Raw genomic sequence first — 16,668 nt, forward strand, 5'->3', positions numbered from 1 at the left:
TGTTGTATGAGAACTGAACTGAGCTGTTTTCTGCAGAGCTGCTTCATAGATGATCTGAACCCATTTCATAATTGATGATCTTTACAGTTATTGAACTGATCTGAATCAACACTGAACTGAACAATGACACTAATGTCTTTTAAGAGCTGCTTTACAGCTGAACTGATTTGATTGATTTATTTTCGCAACAAAAACATAAAAAACAGTGTTATATATTTCACAAAAAGAATGTGATGGACAATTGCCGAAAATCCCTCAAAGGGCTTAATTAGTGGCAATCTCCATAGAAACAATTATATTTAACAAATTAAAAGCATATTATAAAACAATTTAAAATTGGATTTAGAGCACAAACCCATATGGAAAATTCAAACAACTTTTACTCTCTGTTTAAACTGTTCTTTAGAAACCTCAATAAGTGATGTGGGAAGACTGTTCATACCTTTGACCCTCTGTATAATAAACTAAACTGTGTTTGAGTCGTACGAGAGTAGGGAGGCCTAATTAGACAACTACTACGAGTCAGATACTGGTGAAATTCATTATTAAAAATACAAATATTACAAAAGTGCTGGGGAAATAACTTTTTTTATAGAGCTATAAACGAATAAAGCAATTTGAAGCTGATTCACTTGGTAAACACTAAGAATACTTGCCTGAGCAAACAGTGATTGGGAGGAGTGTCTACGATTTACACAAAATATTATTCTTAAAGCTCGCTTCTGAAGTCGAAAAACAGATTCCAGTTTAGTTGGGTGGGTACTAGCCCAAGCAACATTACAGTAATTGATATATGGATACAACATTGAGTAATACAACATAACTGCAACTTTTTTGTTAATCAAGTACCGGATTTTTCCCAATATACCGACCACTTTGGCTATTTTTGTACTTATGGCACTAATATGAGGTTTCCAAGATAAAGAGTCATCTAGTATAACGCCGAGGAAACGAGCGGATCTAACATTGTTAATGGAGATATTATCAATTTGAATTTTCATTGAAGATTTAAATGTGTCAGACTTAATACCAAACAATACATAACTTGTTTTTTTATGTTGAGTGACAATTTGTTGGACTTGAACCAAGTAGATAACTTGTCAAGTTCTTCATTAACTACTTTTATTCAAATTTCAGGGTTTTTATGGGAGTAAAATACACTTGTATCGTCTGCAAATAAAAATTTTAGAAAGTTTATCTGAGACATTAGGGAGGTCGTTAACATATAATAAAAATAACCCAAGATGGAACCCTGTGGTAAGCCGCACTGAAGGGGAAGGGGGGGGGATTCTGTCCCATTATAGTTGACACTGTGATACCGGTCTGAAAGATAACTGGTGAACCAGAGTAGGGACTTGTTTCGTATACCATAATGTGAAAGTTTTTTTAACAGGATGGAATGGTTAACGGTATCAAATGCTTTTGAAAGATCCAGAAAAATACAAAAAAAGTGTTTTCTTTTCTATCTTTTGCTTTATGAACTGAACTCCGTTTGAATCATTGAATCATTATTTTCCTGTTATCGCTGCTTTGAAACAATCTGTATTGCATAAAACGCTATATAAATAAAGGTGACTTGACTATTAAACTTTTTTACTTACTATGCTGATAACATAATTTGTATGTATGTATGTATGTATATGTATATGTATATGTAGACACAAAATGTTTGCCCATCTCCTGTTAGTGCTGAATATGATCATGAACGTATTTTTGAATAAATTCCTTCCTGTGAGTGTGAAGCCGACAGAACATGCCTGCGGGTTATTAGTTTTTGGCTTATCTCGTATGAAAGGCTCTGAGGATCAGTCACCTGGAGGAATGCAGTGAGCCGCGCTGAACACCTGCTGAAGCAGACGTCAACGAGTGTGTGTGTGTGTGTGTGTGTGTGTGTGTGATGGACACGCTGAGATCTACCGCTGGCTGACGGCCACCACACTCCTCAGCTCTCCAGCAGATCCATGATTCATGAAGGTGTACGGATTACAAACTTAAACCTTATCTGGACCTTTTTCTGTGGGAGAGCTAGAGGGAAGGACAGTTTATACATTTCTGATTGGATGCAAGATCTGCAGGATTTACAAATGTCTTATTTAAATGCCATTCATAAAATGCAATGTTTTTGCACTATGAAACTGTCACACTGTGCTCTGAACACATTTCAGTTAGAAATATTCCATGTATGTTTGGTTATGCATTTACATAAGTCCTTGTTCTGTCCTTACACAACAATTAAAACATATTTGCTGTTTATTAACCAGCATATATTATACATTATATGTGCAGCAAGATTATGGTTAAAACGAGATGAGACAGCAAAGTTATTCAGACCTCAAACTTTAAACTATATATTTTGAACAAAATCTGGCCAAAACTAAAGAGTTTGGAGCTTGTTTTGGGGTTTGCAAGCACAAGCTTTCCAGAAAACTTTGCATCGGCTGTTAAATACACTGTTCAGGTTCATTACTTCATTCAGTCCAAAGTTAGACATGAGCAAATAAACATGAATACACTGGAGTGCAGAAAAAGTACAAACAAAAAACAAAAAAGTAGGGATAGGTATTGACAAAAATTTCATGATCCAATTTGATTTCGATTCAGATTTCGATCAGATTCGATTCGATAGGATATATTTGAGGTACAGTACATGGAACATTTTCTCAAAGAAAAAATCTAATCTGTAAACTATACATGGGAGTCAGTTGGTAGAACTACATTACTAAAATATTGAAGGTTAAAGTTAACCGATCTGTATACAAACTATTAAACTACACTCAAGGTAGTTTTTATAATAATAAAGTTATAATAAGCCTACAAACTTTGAAATTGCATTATTTCTACTCCAACTCGTTTTTTGAAAAATAAACATTTAAACGGTGGCTGTCAACTTGACGGATTTATTCAAACATGCATTATATATTGAAGAACATTAAAATCATAATAAATATGTAATATGTTGCTTATATTTAGCAAAATGCTCCTCTCTAGATTTTTTTGGTCATTGAATATGTTTTTTCTGAGGTAAATGTGACGTTACGTGACATTGTTTACAAGCTGATGTCTTTCCATGGTACTGATTTCGATAAGTTGTACTGTCTCTGTTAACATATAGGCTACCTTCTGATGTTCATTGAGATCGGTTCACGTGCGCTCCGGGGTTCTGCTTCTCTTGAACGGTCACGCCACATCAAAGAGTGCCAAAACGGTATTTATTGTTTGAAATGTGTAATAAAATGGACAGAATTTGAAATCTGAGACTTTGTTTCATCAAACTTAAAACAGGATAGACTAAAGGATTCTTGGGATTTAAGAATCGATAATGATATCGTAAAAATTCAAATCTATTAAAATTGAGAAATCAATATTTTTTACCCAGCCATACAAAAAAATGACTTTGCCATGAGTTTATGATGGGTATTAAAGGTTTGCTACTGGTTGGGACTCAAAAACGTACTACTTATACTTACTACTAACCTACTTATACTTCATGATTGTAACTAATAAAGTGTCATACCAGCTAACAAAAATATGTGCTAAGAATGTTTTGCTAATGTTCCCACTGAGTTATGATACATAATGCTCTCTGAATGTTACAAAATCAGTTTTCTTTTAAATGTTTCAAACACATTTGTCTTGGTTATGCGAACGTTATATAGGATCAGTGCAAACATTATGAAAGTGTTACAGCTGAATGTCCCACATGAACACTCTGAAACAAGTAGAAACATTTCAAAAATGTTAGACGAACGTCCAACTAAAATGTTTCAGAAAAAGCACCATGAACGATCTACAGATGTTTTAGTGAGACATCTTTTGAGAACAGTATTAAAGACCAGATAACAGTGAAAGAACGCTCTATTAACATTATTTTTGTTCATAACTTTGAGAGAACACTAGGGAAGTACTGAGAAGGTTCCCTGTTAGCTGGGATATAGGGTTGGTTTTATATATGCTTTCCATATATATTGTAGCCCCACTACAGAGATCTGAGGTAGCAGTAACAACAGCTTTTTATGTCTCGATTTCAACATCTAGTTGACTAGTTCACTGGATGTTTGTTCAATGTCATATCTTGAAAGTAATTTTTATTCCACAGTCCTCCTTTTATCCACCCACAACCCTCCCTGAGCACACAGCTTTCTGGCCCTCTGTGGGAAAAATTGCCACACACACACACACACACACACAAACATACACACACACAAGTACTGTTGATTAACATCTTACAAGGCACTAGATTAAAGGCATTTTGGTGCACATCAGCTAGAGGATCGGCCATTTCCTCGAGAGGTATTTATGAAGCGCACAGCTGGTTTTCACTCGGCTTCCCCCAGCAGGATTCACACCTAATGAAATATGTTTGTTCCCTTCAAATTTGGACTAAATAAAACACGCTGATGTTTTACAGGTACAGTTTAACTCCTCAGACTAAAATGTCAGAAACACCAATAGTTGTTCCGGCCAAGACAGTAACTGAGTAAAGTGGCTTAGAAATGTCTTTAGAAGTAATAATAATGATAATCAGCTGCCCTCGCTGAGGCCTTGATATACTCTCTGAGAAGTTCTTTAAACATTATGATTTCCGTGTCGAAAGAGGTGGAGCTCCAGAGCCGATCATCATGGAGCAACAGCAGTCTGAAGGAGTTGAACAGTTTTCCGAAAGGTTTGTGCTGGCGAGCCGCTCCAAACCACTGAAACAATCTCCAAAACACCCGGGTTTTGGCCAGCTTTTGTTTAAAATGACATCACACCCGTCGGTCCTTCAGTGGAATGATAGTGGTATCGTGATTTTCCCGCAAGGGATTCAATTCTCCAGTAGATGTGGATAAATCTGAGCAAGTAATCCAGGCCTTTTCTCAAAAGCTTATAATATCTTTTATGGCAGAAAAGCATCCATTTCTCTAATGAAAAACACAGCTTAAGGCAGCCATTTGAATATGTATTTAAACATGAATAAGCACTTTGCTTTTTGTCAGATATTCTATTTATATCTGTCATGCAAAGTGGAAAAAGCGAACTCTGAAATCACCACAGCCGGAGACGCCGGCCAGTTTTCCACCAGAAGACAGCCACATTAATGCCCTTCTCCGAGGAGAGATCAGTGCTGAAGTACTCAAGTTTATTCCTGATCTAGCGCTGGGTGGCCTTCGGAAAAATGTCACCTTGTTGGTTTAATGTGGCGTTTGGACGAATCGGGGTCTTTAAGCTGCCAGTGGAAATCATAGGTTTGGGAGTCGGGACAAATTCCACTGAGTCAAGTCATCCAGCAACTGGCACTGGGAGAGAGTAACTCCAGAACATGTTTGGCACGCGGCACTGAAGCCGTTCATCACAGGACTGAACGTAGGCCTGATGTAACTAAAATCTGAGCAGATAATAGTCCACTGATGGCCACAAACGTTAAAGGAATGGAACGTTTGAATAACTTAAACCTAGCTTTAAAAAAATTCCCATTACGATTATTACAGCCATTACACGTTGTTACGAGTGCCTATCCACTTTACTCTGGACATGTGTGCGACACTTCCCAGTCGTTATAGGGAAATAACTACAAGAATAACAAAGTGCAGTACAACTATTTGCTTTACAAATCAGTGCGTTTATGATTTTGATAATAAATTAAAATATGATAACAAATACTAGTCTGCAAAAGACCAGCAACAACACTGACTGTTTTGGTACGGCTAAAATAACTGGCCGTGAATGAGTCCAGAAGCCTCGCACATTCAAGGTTCACCCGATCTTGCGTTAAAAATTCAGTGGATTTGTAGACAGAGTTATATCCAAGAAAGAGGTCAAGGATTTCACATTGATAATTGTTTTTATAACCTAATAGACTGCTATATACTGCAGTAATCTATTATCATTGGAGCACTGACTTTACACGGTCACATTTTTTACTATAAAATAAAATACGTCAGTTATTCCCCCTTGTGATTTTCTAAAGCTTTCTAAAACAAGTGTCTAAATGCGACTACAGAGGTTGTCGGACATTAACTCTTAAAGTTTTTGGTCATTTTCATAAAAATGTCATCCTGAGTCGACATTTCATTCGGTGACGATTTATATGCTGTTTATTGTTGATGATCGCGTTATTTTACACCTGCTTACATATGAGATCGCTCGTTTCTGCTTCTTCTTTGCATGTGTTTTGATCTGGAGATACTGCACTTGTTCAGGAGACTTGTGATAGCGCCCCCTACCGTATAAAAGTGAAAACGCGGAAAGCCGGAAAATCTCGTCAATGGCAGCAATGGTAACGTTCACAGCCTCGCTCTTGCAAACTATTCTAACTCAGAGTTTGAGGGAAATGTTTCTTAATAAAACCTGAGAGAGTCGGGAGCTTAATGATGATGTTGAAGTCATATGATCATTGGTCACAGAGCTCATTTTCTGCAATAATCCAAAAGGGATCCAGAAATCGTGTTGTTTTGTTGTTGAGGGAACCAGGGTGATGCTAACATACGGACTGGCCAACAGAAACACACCATCACTGCAGCGCTCAATAGTGAATAATCTGAATCAGAAAGATGAGGACAACATCAAACTGCTGATAGACACACATTAAATAAGAACATGAGAAAGTAGCACTGAAAAAAAAGTCTAGATGATTTAATAAGTATGAATCAAGTGCGATTCTTTTTAAATTTCTTTCAGGGTTTTTCTTACAAGCACGCGCATTAAGTAGAGCAAGCAGTGAGTTTAATACAACAGAGGAAGGAGGAAGAATGGAGTAATAAGTTAAAGATTACACAGGAAAAGCCATTAACTTGTCTGAATGTCACTGACCTGAATGAACATTTAAAAACAGAGTTGTTTTCACGCTGCTAAGAGGACCAATGACTCAGTCGTCACACTCTTAATCTACGAATGTATAAAACAACAATGCAAGAGAGATCGGTCACAGTGTTTATCATATCACTAAGTGGTTGGCCTAATACCCACAATACTTCAGCACAACAACAATAAAAATGTAGTAGTTATCTCATCATGTTTCAATACTCAATACAAAACAACTTTGCAATGCATGTCTACACATTCAATATCCTTTCATGCACTGACAAACACTTACGCAGAGCCACTTCACACAACCAGCCACACGATTAAATGTCCTACTCTTACCAAGCTGCATTTATTTGATCAACAGTACAGTAAAAACAGTAATACCTTGAAATGTTACAAACAGCTGTTGTCTATGTGAATGTATAGTGAAGTGTAATGTATTCCTGTGATCAAAGCTGAGTTTTCAGCATCATTACTCCAGTCTTCAGTGTCACATGATCCTCCAGAAATCACTCTGATATGATGATCGAGAAACATTTCTGGTGTTGAAAACAGTTGTGCTGCTTCATATTTCTTACTGATGAATATAATAGTAAAAAATAGCCTTTATTTGAAAGGGAAATCTTCTGTATCATTATCTCTTTCCTGCAACTTTGATTAATTCAATGCGTCCGACTCCTTGAACAGAAGTATTAAACCTCTCTAAGCCCAGACTTTGGGGTTACGACAGCATTGCCGTCACTCCGTCAGTCAGCGCTGCTGTTTTCCCAGCACTAGACTCGGTCCGCACGGATCGGCTCCCTGACGACGCGCCGCTGAGATCTCTTCTTCTTGTGGTCTTCAACAGTGCTGTTTTCTTCTAAACACCTCTCCTTCTTCTGGAGGACACTGCGGCCCACTGGGTTCAACTTCTGCTGCTGTGTTTTGATTAGAGATGCTTGGATTAGAGATGCGAGGGTTCAATAATGTTACAAAAACATATTTCCATTCCTCAAGCACGACCACCGACCGCAGAGCTCTTAACTGCTGTGAGGACTACGGCTTGGCAGGCGACGACATATTTCCTCTTTCTGATGTCTCTTTCTATGGACAGCAGCAGAAGCTGGGGCTGAACCCACACCACTGAGTCTAGTGCGGGAGTGATGCTGGGAAAAAAGCACTGTTGAAGACCACAAGAAGAAGAGATCTCAGCGGCGCGTCGTCAGGGAGCCGATCCGTGCGCACCGAGTCTAGTGCTGGAGTGATGCTGGCAATGCTGTCGTAACCCCGAAGAGCTGTCGTGTTGTTCAAACGCCTGGGCTTAGTGAGGTTTAACACTTCTGTTCGTCAAGGAGTCAAAGTTACAGGAAAGAGATAATGATACAAAAGATTTCCATTTCTTTTTTAACATTATATTCATGAATCTACACAGCAAACTCACTCACAGTTTAACACATTTGTTGTCATCATATTGCAATTGCCATAAAATGGATGAAACTCATGTTTAATACCAGTCTTGCTCTGTTTGTGCTAGTCAGCATAGGGGGTCACTTATTGAAATATGCTAACCAACAAAGTGCAGGGTATAAATCTTAACCAAAGTATATCAGCCATTTATCCAATGCATTTTATTTAGAAATGATTTATTTTGTAATATTCCATTAGTTTTTTCTATATGTGTTCCTTTCTTTAATCAAATGAAGCAGCACAGCTGTTTTCAACATTGATAATAATAAGAAATGTTTCTTGATCATCAAATCATCATATCAGAGTGATTTCTGGAGGATCATGTGACACTGAAGACTGGAGTAATGATGCTGAAAATCCAGCTTTGATCACAGGAATACATTAGTTAACAATATAAATCACAGAAAACTTGTAAAATTGTAATATTTCACAATATTATTATTTTTTTGCATTTTTAATCAAGTAAACACAGCCTTGGTGAGCAGAAGAGACTTCTTTCAAAAACATTTAAAAATCTTACCAACCCCAAACTGCCCTCAATATCACTTTGTTAGGCTTTAGGTATAATACATTTCTAATAATATATTATATTTCTGAAAGTCTAGTAAACAGCGCAGAGCCAAAACTACTTGCTAAATATTACAGACTGGCATGTGGCTTTAATAAAGGCTTCAGCGGTTCTGCAGAATGATCGAGATGTCCAACATGAGGATTTCTTCACATGCTAATTGACGAGGCCTTTCCCATGGTTAAATCGGCTGTTTCCAAAAGAATTAAAGGATCAGCTGCCTTACTGCGTTTTTTTTATGACGGGCGCTTTGAAGATTTCCCTCTTGCCCTGGTCAACTCTGGATTAACAGACTGAACTCTGGGTAACTCTACGACCACGTCCGGCTCATTTCACAGCTCGACAGCAGCGCCGCCGACGGGGGTTTGACCGAGAGCCATAAAACACCACAATCAAACGTCTTTCTCTTTGTTTCAGAAATCAAGGCAAGCCTGCTTTCTCTGAGTCGGGCCGTTTTGATGGACTTAATGCTGATACTCTTCAGATGAACCTCATCAAGGTATAGCAGGATGGTTCAGGTCATATTTCACCCCACAATCAAACAAAATAAAATATGTAGGGTCACTCCTGGTCAACTCAGGGGCCGACTGTACACAACACCGTTTTCAACTAAACACAGAACACTTTTAATGAGTTGTGGCCGTTCATTTACACGACAACGGCGTTTTGGGGGCTGAAAATGCTAGCCTAACTTTTGAAAACGGTTTCAAAGTGCAACCTTTTGAAAGCGATCCGTGTAAACAAAAAACGGGAAATTGTGAAAAAGTCACGCGCATGTGTATGAGGTGTTCAGTCTGCAGGCACGCGGTGTTTGCTAGCGCCACCTACTGGCCTGGCATGAGTAATACAGCGCTTTCAGTCGTTTTCATGGATCCGTGACAACATTGTCGTCTGTACACGATAAAACACAAAAGAAAACCTATTTAGTACATTTGTCGTGTAAACGTACCCTCAAAACAAAATACCTGTGAAAAGGTTAAGTCCAGGTTTTCTCTCTTTTTTCTAGTCCAAACGTTTTTCAGTCTGTAAATTAAATTAAACATTAAGTTAATTAAACATTTTCAGTGAGATCAGGGTGATGGCGCTGCATGGTGGGGGTATTACCTAGCCTGACTACGTCAGACTTCCTACTTCCGCTCAATTTCATTTCGCTTCTGTAGTCAGTCTGAGATAGCAGCCTATCTTTCAGTTTTCCAGCGGCCTTCGGACGGCCGGGCCAATCAACGAACAGAGGGCGGGCTGAGAACCGTGACGTAGACGCTGATTGTACCGTGGATGCGTAGATTTACTTCACATAATCTGCAAAAGTCGTTCACAGCCATGATCACTCCGGTATTTCGCTCGATGGTTTTTGTTTTCGCATCATACATGTGTTTACAGTGGAAGTTAGATGCGGCTGAGCATGCGCATAACACACGCCATAACCAAACGTCATGTGATTGGCTTACGGGTAACCAATGATTTTAAACTTCAGACAAGCGCCCCCCCGCGAGAGAGAAAACACTTCTCTATTATGCCATTCCAGACTCTGTCTGCGAAGTAGCAGAGTTTGGTATTACCAGGCTAGGTATTACCTGTGCACTTTACTCTTATTGCGTACTCTTTGTTGATTTTGTTTGTCCCATCAATGTTATAAAAGCCGAAGTGCGTCCAGACTTCGGACTTAAACGTGGCAGGGGCATCTATTATTTTACTCACACTGCTGTCCGCCATCCCGTTAAAAAACTCTTCTTATTAGGCTAGTTAACTCATGTTCACGTTTCCCTCATTCATGTGTTGAGCGCCACCTCGAGGAGCCATGAAGAAGCGATGCTGGGAGCAGGGACATATATTTACAGCGCCTAATTTTATTCATTAAAATCTAGATTACACCAGCGTATGGATTCTCGTATCGCACGAAAAAGGAGAACGATATATCGCCCTATCGATATTTTTCCCACCCCTAGTGAGCGATATCATGATTTTTGCCCGCGGACGATTAAAATGTCTCCACGATCTGCTTTTGAAGAAACATGGTAGTATCGGGCAACAGCGCACATGCTATTGAAGTTCCCATCACATGATAACACAGAGGCAAATATACACAATATTTACATAAGCACAGTGGGTTATGCTTTAGCCTATGGTCTTAAAGTGACAGCAGCCTAATAAACCTAATAAACCTACCGCCACTTATCATTAATGCTGATCAAACAACAAAAGACAGAGAAAAACACTTAGCCTACTTCATTGATTAACTTTAGTAGCTTTAATAAGGATCAGATATATAATTTATGTTTTATTTTTACGTTTATGCAATTTCTTGTATGCTAAGGTTACACCTACTGTGAAAAATAAATCACGGTTTATTCCATTTGTATATTCTATTGTATTTGTAATGTGCATCATTGTTCTTATTTTTAATAACAAATATAAAATAATATATTTTAGCCCAACCCTTGGTCTAAATGGTCTGTCACTCTTTTGTCTTTAATATTTTGTTTAAAATAGGGAAGTTAGTTTAGCTGTACTGCTCAAACACTTGCAAAATAGTAAAAACCAACATGAAAAAATAGTAAATTATGATTTTTCTGAGAAAAAAAAAAACGTGATATGATATTTTTGCCATATCGCATCTAGAGGGAGGTGAAAATTACCATTTTCGCCTGATATTTGGAGCCAAATTACAGAGAGGTAAAAATACATTTAGAAAGATCATGGCAGCATCATTATTTTACTAAATATCGGTAGGTCTATTAGTACAAACAAAATTAACACAAAATGTAAAAACAGTAACAAAATAAATAAAATATTTCCTTCATCCCAATGCAATACTTAGAATAGCCTAATAATAATCTTTCAAGGATTTTCTCCTCTCTTTATATTTTAGGAGGGATCCTGATGTTAGGAGGGGGCCTGAGGCATCAAACAGTGTGAAACCCCTGATGCGGAGTTCAGCCTTACGCCGGCCCTTCTGTTTTTAATGATTAGCAGATTCATTCTGCATTAACATCCAAAGACTCAAAAGTGTAAACATGCAAATGGCTCAAAGGAGCAGGCATTAAGAGCTGAAAGCAATGTGACTATTTAAAATCACAAGCCCACTTCTTCTCAGTCTCACTGTTTGAAGCCGATTCAGAGTCCGTGGGTTCAGGGACTCTTATTAGCAAGTGAATCGATTACCATGTCAATGGGCTTGTTGAACATCTCCAACACCTTTTTGATGGTTGAAAGTGTGAGCCGGAAGAGGTGAACCTCCTGTGGACAGGCAGAGGTGCAGCTGAGAGCGAGCAGCGTGAAGCCGCAGGCCGGCGACGGCCCGACACAACAAACACTCACGCATCTGAGCACGCACAGGGGCGCTTCGATCGTTTATATCGTCACTAAATGTAAACTGTATTGTTGCACAGCTCTAGAAAGTTTAATATATTTTTTTAATTTGCTTTATTTATAACTGCATACATACAGTACACTCACGTAAAGCAATAGCAAATCTCAACACAGAATAAGTTTTTGCATTCCACTGCACAGATTTTACTATATTTAGCTAAAATTACCAAATATATTTTGAGACAAAAGTCTTGTTTATGATTTTCATTTCGAAGTTTTCAAGGCAATTAAATCAACAATGCATTAAAATTATGGTATTATGGGGTATTATCAAAAAAAAAGTGCCTCTGAATTCGGTAGCTTGTCAGAAAAACATGGTTTGGTTCAAATGGTCAATACTAGGCCTATATATTAAGCTGAGATCATGGATGCCACCATGGTTTCCATACCAAAACACATTTTTTTAGATATAAACTCGCACTTGTATATAAAAAAAAAAAAAAAAAAAAAAAAAAAAGGTATGTATTGTCAGATAAGGACCATGCACTTATTCTGTAGCAAATGTGAGAAAAAATTGTTTTGAATAAAGTCGCAAGTGCACTGTAAACCCCAGTAAGTTGGCAAAACTCAAAATTTTAGGTAATCGGTTAGCCTACATCAATTTTTTTTATTTAAGAAATTTAAAGTTAAAGTACGCAGAACTTTGTGCTCACACATTTTAATTGCTCTTATCTTGAAATATTTGAGTAAGCTAATTCATACACATAAGTTAAAATGATCATGCAATCTCAACTTATTTTTAGTAGTGAAAACTTGGCTAGCTTTAACTAGCTAATTCAATAAATGCTACCTTGCAAATTGGTAACACAATGCTTAGCATAGCACTTGCTGAATGAGTACAGCAATATAAAATATTTAACATATCTGTTCTCAAACTAAGCTCATGCTCCACTCGTCACCATGACCAACTGCATCTCCCACCTAATATTAATCTTGTGCAAAAAAAAAACATTATATAACAATTAATTTAATAATTTACTCTCCCTTTTGAGTGTCATGGCAAAGCATGCTGGGAAATAGAAATCCCAGCCCAGTTTCAGTTAAATTTAGGTTTGTCTAAATTATAAGAAACAAGGTCATAAAACTCAAAACAATGAAACAATTCAGATTACTTAAATGTGTCAGTTTTGTGAACTCAAAAAAAAAAAAGTTCCAAATACTCATAAAAGTTAATTTGAACTAATTTGTTTAATTTGAGTTGGCTCTACTCAAACCAAATAATTATTTTAAGTGTTAGGGTGTACACTATTTTTATTTAGTTTTTCTGTGCCAGAAACAATCTTCCATAATATCGTCCTCAATATGGTCTAAAGAAAAACTGGTGTTTTCTGCTCAAGTATCAAGCATCTTTAGACCTGGTGCTTTCAACTTCCCTGCGTCTCGCGATTTTAAAAACAAAACTGTGTTCTGTGTGAACGAGTGTGTTCAAGTGTGAGGTGAAAACTATGGCCGTTCACTTGCAGTCTTCAACAAATAGTTTGTGGCAATAGTTGCCAGGCTGATGAAGAAGAAGTGTTGTTGACGCACACACACCTAATCAATGAGCCCAACACTTCCACTCGCCCGGCCCACAGGCTCGAGTGCTGGGACAAAGCCTCGGCGAGGGGTGATAAAGGGGGGTCCCATCCCCCCTAAACCTCCAGACAAATGGCCAAAAGAGCGCAAATTCAAAACAGGAAATTTCAACATCTGTCACACTCCTCCCTGCAGGGAGGGAAATGAATTAACACGTAATCACTCTCAAAATATGCATCTGATTACCCAGCACACAAACCCATGTAAATGCATTACATCTGATTTAAAAAGGGGAATAATAAAGTTCTTATTCGTTAAAACAGGAACAGTAAATTACAGATGAAAGTGAAGCAAAGGTGCATTCAGTTGCAGATGCTTAGATTAAATGCACTTAAAGGGATAGTTCAAACTACATTTTTTATTATGTCATCATTTAGTCAACCGAAACCTTCCTAAATGTCTTTATTCTGTTGAACACAAAAGGAGATATTCTGAAGTATATGGGTAAGCAAACAGATGTGAGGCCCATTGATTTCCATAGTAGGCTAAGGAAAAAAATACTCAGAAGCCAATGAGGACCAAAAACTGCTTGGTTACCTATTTTTCTCAAAATATATATAAAAATATCTGTGTTCAACAGAGCAAAGAAATTAAAAAAACATTTTTTGGAAGGTTTGGATCAACAAGAGGGTGAGTTGATGACAATTTTGGGTGAACTATCCATTTAATCTGCTTCCCTTACAGTATATTCAATAATTTTGCAGCAATATAAACACAATATTTAGGTGACAATATAATAAATCCTCATACATTTTCAGTAACAGGAACGCGTATTAAACTGCACGACCAGCAAAAACATTTCCCACACTTCTATTAATTAACTTATGCACAGATTCTTCAAATGCTAAAATTCAGCAGACATTGCTTGCAATAGATAGAATGTAATTAATGCGAGCATACAAATAGAAATCACGTTTATGAAAATTCAGATAGGGGAGAAAAAAAAGTGATAATAAAAGTATGTATTATAACCTGCATGTGTAAAAGTTGCGAGGAAGATGTATATCGCCAGCAGAGTTTGCGTTGTAATCCTCAGTGTGTACATCCTTACAGGGAGCATTCCTCTGGAGCAGCGGGATTCCGGGATAAAGCCTCTCTCTCTCCACAAGTGAGGATGAAAGTTGAGTTTGCGCGTGCGAACAAAGCGCGTTGTCCCGAGCGCTCAAGTGTGCAGTGAATGAAACTGTTTGTGACGGTTCGTTTGCAAAACAATAACGCGTTTCATCCCGCTCAGTCGAAAGGTGTTCGTCGAGCGCCGCGGATCCTGTTCAAGTGTCCCAAAGTCTCCTAACACCACAGTGAGCGAGTAACTCCAACTCCTGGTGACGTAGGATGGATCCGTCCCAAGGGAAAGAAGCGAATTTACGAATCCCACTACGGCAACGGCTCAGCTCATGAATATTCATTAGCAAACGATACCCTCGATTGATTTAGCTGAATAGCGAACTTTGATTGGCTCTTGAATATTAACGAGGTCACGTGTCCCGACGCTCCACGAAGGTTTCCAGGGAACGTCAGCAGGAGTTTCTAGCCATAGTAGGATTAGTGATTTGGGAATGAGATTGGATGGAAGTTCGATCACCTTGGAAAAATACGACACCTGCCGGTGAAACCTTGGGATCAGCCAGTGTTTTCATTCAGAAGTAGTAGGCTTTCAGATTGTTACAAAAGCTTTCCATTTCAAATAAATGTGAAAAATTATCGCGGTTTGCACAAAAATATGAAGCAGCACAACTGTTTTCAACATTGATAGTAATAGAAGAAGAAATGTTTTTCAGAAATGGAACAAGAGTTCGCTAAATCTAAAGGAATGCAAAATCAGCGTAATGTTATTCAGAGGCTCAAACTGAGCAGAACTGGCCAAAAGTAAGAGGAAATTCTGATGCTATAATGCAGATACTGACATAGAACCATATAAATATCAGTCATCACTCGATATCTCCCAATAATGTCTGAATAAGATGATGTTTAGTTTAATAAATCAAAGCTCATATAATGCAATGCAATACAATGATTGAGAGATGAACAAATAAACCTTCCTCAAAAGCCTGATCGATGATCATATTTGACACTCGTGATTTTTCTATTAAATGATGAATGAATAATCAAGTAAACCTGAGTCGCTTCAGTCCAGTAAGTGTTCATCTTGAAATATTACTTACAATATAAAAGTTATTCTTATGTTCACTTTATAAAAATCAGCAGAAAGACACGTGAAGCACGAGCTGAAGGAGGACGTGTGTAAAAGTATGAACTATCAGTCAGACGACAGAAGGACTGTAGATCGAGTAAAACAGGCTTTCATCATGTTGATCATTGACACATCTGCAAATCAAATCTGATTGGCAGCTTTATCGGCTTCAGACTGACTGAACGATGAAGACTGAAAGATGAAGACTGCGCTTTACCATCACAGGCCGTGTCGGGGACCGCATTAGTAACGCGAAGCATTGAGTAAAGTAAAACATTACTTTTATATTTACAGCAAAATATCAGTTACTTTTTCAAAAAGTAACGCAAGTTACTGCAAACCTGCAATAATTAAATGTTAAATAACACAAATATATAGGCTACTGTATGCATTTAATCTCACTTTATTAAACAGTGTCTTTGCTTCCGACTTTCAATGATCCAATTCAACCTTACGACAAAAATGACTTCAGATAAACATCACATTTTTATTGCTGAAATAAGAGTGTTGAACTTTCTTCTCTTGTGTCATGTCACTTTTGGTGTGAAAGAGCCTTTACATTTGACAAAAGTAGAAATTTTGGTGTTTGTTATTAAAAAGCAAGCACGCAAGTCCAGCCCAGGTGAGAAAAAGTAACGCATCACATTCACATTACTTTTCATAAAAAGTAACTAAGTAATGCAATTAGTTACTTTTTTTAGGGAGTAACGTAATATTATAACGCATTGCTTTTAAA

General features: G+C 37.7%; 1 protein-coding gene across 1 annotated transcript in view; it reads right to left on the minus strand.

Annotated features, from left to right (window-relative positions):
* ror2 (receptor tyrosine kinase-like orphan receptor 2) overlaps window positions 1-15,091 on the minus strand; it is a 95,204-nt gene extending 80,113 nt beyond the window's left edge. The window contains exon 1 of the mRNA XM_081354383.1: window positions 14,714-15,091. Within this exon, the coding sequence (XP_081210509.1) occupies window positions 14,714-14,801 (88 nt within the window). The 5' untranslated portion in view covers window positions 14,802-15,091. The remainder of the gene's footprint in view (window positions 1-14,713) is intronic.
* Window positions 15,092-16,668: the final 1,577 nt, after the last annotated feature.

This window comes from Scardinius erythrophthalmus, assembly GCF_964197995.2.
Source record: "Scardinius erythrophthalmus genome assembly, chromosome: 23".
NCBI classification, from domain to species: domain Eukaryota; kingdom Metazoa; phylum Chordata; class Actinopteri; order Cypriniformes; family Leuciscidae; genus Scardinius; species Scardinius erythrophthalmus.